The 5631-nt window shown below is 30.7% G+C and overlaps 1 protein-coding gene across 3 annotated transcripts in view; it reads right to left on the reverse strand.

Annotated features, from left to right (window-relative positions):
* The window catches only part of LOC106458429 (methyl-CpG-binding protein 2-like), a 34124-nt gene that overhangs the window by 10739 nt on the left and 17754 nt on the right, over positions 1 to 5631 (reverse strand). For all 3 annotated transcript variants that reach the window (XM_013917941.2, XM_022384639.1, XM_013917939.2), the window contains exons 2-3: positions 5247 to 5466; positions 4532 to 4633 (exon numbers count right to left, since the gene is read on the reverse strand). In XM_013917941.2, the coding sequence (XP_013773395.1) occupies positions 4532 to 4633; positions 5247 to 5444 (300 nt within the window). In that variant the 5' untranslated portion in view covers positions 5445 to 5466. The remainder of the gene's footprint in view (positions 1 to 4531; positions 4634 to 5246; positions 5467 to 5631) is intronic.

The raw sequence follows: 5631 nt of genomic DNA on the forward strand, positions 1-5631 counted from the left end.
GTTTTTCCCCCCAAAACCTTGTCTTTAAAATAAGGGTGCGTCTTATATTCCGAAAAAATATGGTAAATTAACTTCTTAATGCTGCTTTTGATCTTTGACTTTGGTTTGAATACCTAACAATAAAAAACTGCAAATACTGCCAAGGTTAGAGTCGGTTGATTTAATAGGTTATTTATAAGTAACAATTACATTGATTAATGTCATGTAAACTAATTGATTAATTAAAATTATGATTAAATCTACTGTCATGTAAATAATCAACTAATTGAAATTAGGGTTTCCAATTACTATTTTTGATTATTCTGACTATCCAAGAAATAGAAATATTGTCACCAGATTTGCTTGCCCTGTCTTTGCTATGCCAAAGCTACAAAGGCTATCTGCCACTGTCTCTAATTTTGAAATACTGAACACAGGGCCAGAGGAAAGGCAACTTAGATGGCAGCACCTGTCATCAATGTTTATTTTATTCTTGCTTGTACATACCATGCTTTGAGGAACACTGTGTGAATCAATTAAGTGATCACAAAATACCATTTATCACCCAGCTATAGCCATGGGGAGGCCAATGCCTTCACACCTACATAGTTTACAGGAAAGTAATAGTCTGTTTGCCAAGGAAAAAATCAATCCTAATCTCAGCTGACATAATCTGTAAATAGCCAGAACAAATGTTTTATTAGAGTCACTTGAGAGGGAAGCATTAAAGAAATGTAAGCTCATTTTCTACAAGGTCAATAATAATATTCATGTGACACAAAGAAGTAAGGTCTTTAATTTGACTAATATTACCAGCATTGCTATAGAATGAAAGGTGTCAATCAAGGTTTGACACCCAGATCTGGGTTGTAGAACTAAGTTTGTTTAGAAGTAATATTTAAATGGTCAGGTGCAAGGTATTTCAAAAATTAGGAACCAGTTCAATCTTCTCTGAGATACCTAAATAAATTATTTCTACAAATTCAAGTGATATTCATTAATGTCTCACACAGAAGAGCAGATTAGTTATTGTTGCTCTGCTTTCAGTTGGCAAGCAGTTTCCTAATGAATGAGTATGTGTTTACATTTGTGCATATTTTACTGCTTAAATTCAGTTCAAAGGTTCTACTTATTTGTCTTTGTTGGTTTCTAACTGATATTCACAAGTAAGAACTGTACTTTCAGGGAGTATAGTTATCAGCACCATCAGCAGACATAATGTTAAAATATCCCAGTGATAGTGTCTGTTTTCAGTAAAGGACATCTGCCTTCATGGTGAGAAAATGTTATTGAAAAGGTTTTTGGCTCACAAAAATGAATAATGAAAACCTTTTGGAAAACATTATAAATTCCAACACAGTGAACTATAATTACCAACTGTATAGAATGTAATATTGGAGTCTACTGGGTCTAAAAATTTGTGATAAACATCACAGTAACTACAGATTTTTCTTTTTTTCTGCATTTCTTTTAATTTATCCATTGCAGATTCGAAATCAGAGGAATTTAAAAATAGCATTTCAGATCTTTTGTCTTCAACAAGTCACTGCCCAAGAGGCCCTTTGTTCAATACTAGAACTCATCAGTTGGGCTGGACAATGAGCCACAGACTCTCCTAAACCTTATTTATACTAGCAGAAACACCATCTTATAGGTGGCTGTTTGTGCTGGTAATTAATAATCATAGTATTCATACCCCATTAAGAAAATTTAGAAAAAGTGAAAGGATTTTTTTTCTGGGAAGTCCTGCATGGGTAAAAGTGTTCAGGTTGTGTATTTTAGTCATATGCAACTCATTGCATCAAGATAATTCAATGAACAGAACTCAAAATTATAATAAATCTTATTGATATAAGCTGTAATATTTTTATATATTAAAAGTAGTACCGTTTATTGAAAAAATAAGTTTTTTAAGTACTCCAGTTTCTCAGTCCCACATTTTAAAATTACCTTAATAAAGATATAATCAAACCTCACGTACAGTTCTAGTGAAAGTCGTGTCCTTGTCATGAGGCGAGTACTTTTATATAATATTGTATACTATTATAAAGAAATGGTTGTTGCACATACACAGTTATTTTTCTAATTATCTGAATCTTGAATACCCAAAGTGTGAAATTTTCTAAAGACTTTTTAGTTGTGGTGCAGGATTTTTGGTTACATATATATATATATATATATATAGATACTAACATACAAGCTACATCTATTATAGTAAGAAGATATGCAGTATAATACTTTAAACACCAAAAGCTGGTAAAGCATTAGAAACCAACAGGCCTAAAGATTTGTGACAAAAATCACTAACTTTTTTCTCCCCACATTCCAGATATATCTGTTACCTCCCAAAAGTCATTTACCAAAAAGGCCTTTCATTTAGTTCCCAGACTCAGTTGTAGAGCTGGGTGATAAGTGGAATTGAATAATCAATTAATCATCAGATTCTTTAACTGATTGTATCCAACTAATTGATTATTCTCATAAGATGTGGATAGTTGGAATAAACAAAAACAGTGATAGTTGGAAACACTAATTTGATTAATTATTTTTGAACATCCTTGAATTAACCTAAAATAATGAGAAATCACAATGGCAATATTTTGATTACTTGGACAATTGGATTAATCAAAAACAGCAAAAACCAGAAGCACTAATTTTGATTAGTTGATTTAATCATAATTTCAATGAATCAATTATTTTACATGACACAACTTGCTGTAATCAAAGCTCATAGACAAGTGATTATATTGATTAATTGAGTTAATTACCCAGTAATAGTCAATTGGGTTGGATGATGAGAGACAAAAGACACTCTGAAACATTTATATATGCAGTATAATACTTTAAATGTTGAAAATTGGCAAAAGCATTTGAAAACAATTGACCTAAGAATTTCTGATAAAAATCATATTAACTGCAGATAGTTTGTTTTCCACATTACACATTTTTCATTGTAAATTAAAAGATCAGAGGAGTGTAAAAACAGAACTTCAGATATTTTGTCTCCCACAAGTTACTGCCCATGAGGCAGTACCAAACATGCCCAGTTAACAAATATTGAATGACAAAGCAACAGAGCTGTGTTACATATTTACAAAAGGCCTCATTAACAGTGCTGTACAGTTGATATGTTACTATAGTCTTAGAAGAAATGCATGTAAAGATTTGTTAAAAAGTATTATCCCTTTTATAGTGATGTAATGTCACATAAATCACTGATTTAAAGAAACTTATGCTTCTCAGCCAGAAGGAACTATGTGCTGATCATTCTTTTTCACCTGGTTGCCCAAAACATAATTCATGCAACTTTCAAATATTCATTGTAACACACAAACAATAACTTAATCAGTAAAACAGAATGCCCCCAAACTACTATAATTATCTGGCTTTCTAAATGACCTATAGAAAAGTTTAAAACTTTCACTACTTACTGGAACATTGTCTTTGATCTTTCCTCAATAAATCTGCATGGACTATAGTGCCTTTAACCAAAAGGAATTAATGTAAAGATGTCATAAACACTTAGTAAAATGGCCCTTCTATTGGTTATAAACATGTAACAATGACGAATTTGCATGAGCAAATAATTTTAAAAACATGAAGAGTTGGGAGTGGATGTAACAAATTTACTGATATCTCAAACAACGAAAAAGTATTGAGCCAATTTGCCCTCAGAAACCAGTCTTCATTAAACCTAAATTTTATCACCAAGTTAGTTTCCACTAAACTAATTCATGTTGCTTCCAAATATGCATCTTAATACACAAACAGTTAAACAGAATGTCCCAAAACTATTATAATTTATCTGGCTTTCTAACTGATCTATAAAAAGGTTCAAAAATTTCATCATTTACTGGAACACCAATCATGGTCTTCCCTCAATAAAATTTGCTTGGAGAATAGTACCTTTTACCACAATTAATTAACACAAAGACGTATGAAAAAAAAAAAGTTCACGAAATGGCCATTTTACTGGTAATGAATATGCACCATTGAAAAGTAAGTATGAGTAATCAAGTAATTCCAAAAACCTGATGAGTTGTAAGGTTTTACTTTAAATTCAAGCTTGTCAGTGTGTGTGTGTGTGTATATATGTATGTATGTATAGTCGATGTTTCTAATTGGTGGACATTTTAAGATCCATAAAAGGGAAGAAAAAAAATCTAAAATGGAGAATTAAGAACAGACATGTGACACAGATGAGAACAAAGACATGTGACACATAAGAACAGAAAAACAGATAAGTGAACTTTTTCTTTTTAAATTAATAAAGTAAAGCTTTTATAATATTAAAATCTGAATTATACATTTTGATGTCAAGTTTAATTAATTAAAGTTTTGAGTGCAAGTCTTTGAAAAGGTCGTGACATGTGTACTTTGATCTACCTGTATCTATGAAGATTAAAACAAAGTGAAAAGATGACATTACCTCCCAAACACTGACTTTAATATTTTTTATAATAATCATGCTTTATCACAGAAGTTAAATATTATAAACTATTAATAATACAAATCAAGATATTTCATTACTGATCCCTCATGGTCTACTCACAGACATTGCTTGACCTTTCTTAGAGCTTTCATCTTTCTTGTTCTTGTTGGGTTTTGGAGGGTCTTTTTCAACAACAGATTCTTCTGATGCAGCTGTTTCCTCCTGTGAAAAATTTTCTAGCTGAACATATTGAGTGATTATTATATTGTGGAATATGAAATATAGGACACACATGTACCTGCAACAGTCCAGGTGGAGTTAATGTGATATATCAAATATATATGTATGAAATTTGGTACAACAGCAACATTCCATAACAGAAAAATTACACAGGATAGATCCACTGAAAAACAAAACAAAAATTTACTGTTTTTGTTAAGTATTGCTAAACTAAAAAAAATTTTTTTTTGTAAAATATTGCCAGAAGGATCATGGAATCTTGCATCAATCCTCAATTATGAAATCAAGTGTGTATAACCTTATAAAAATCACTCCCAAATTAAATTAAAATTTGTATTATATTGGATTTTATGTGATATCTGCTATAGGGTGTTGATAAACTGCTGATTTTTATATAAAATGGACAAACTAAGAGAAATGTAGGGGAAAAAAAAACATCTGCAGTTTATGTGATTTTTTATCACAAAAGAAAGGTTAAAGAAAATTTATTACAGCATAAGCTTTTTCCATAATTTAAACTTATTAGAGCAGCAAACTATGAACAGGCTAAATAATAAAAAAATCTAGAGATGTTAACAAATATTATAAAACTTACTACTGAACCAACTGGTGCAGTGTTCTCATCTTTAGAAATTTCAAGGGGTTTTCTTGAACTTTTTTTCTCTGAAGTTAAAACTTCTCGATTACTCTCACTCTCCCCTCCATTTGTGCTGATGTTTTTTCCTTCAATTTTTTTTGGAGTTACTTTTTTGCCATTGCAAACTTCCTCATTCTCATTAAGGTTACTGGACATGGTTAGCTATTTTCTGTAGTTTCTGGGAAATAACAGTGCATAAACATATCTGTACAAGTATTCTTAAACATATACAGCAGTTAGTTTAGTCTTAACTTTATATATATATATATATATATATATATATATATAGTACTATAGTCTTAAGAAGAAATGCATAGTAAACGTATTTAGTTAAAAAGTATTA

The sequence above is a fragment of the Limulus polyphemus genome, unplaced genomic scaffold, assembly GCF_000517525.1.
Source record: "Limulus polyphemus unplaced genomic scaffold, Limulus_polyphemus-2.1.2 Scaffold462, whole genome shotgun sequence".
Lineage (NCBI taxonomy): Eukaryota > Metazoa > Arthropoda > Merostomata > Xiphosura > Limulidae > Limulus > Limulus polyphemus.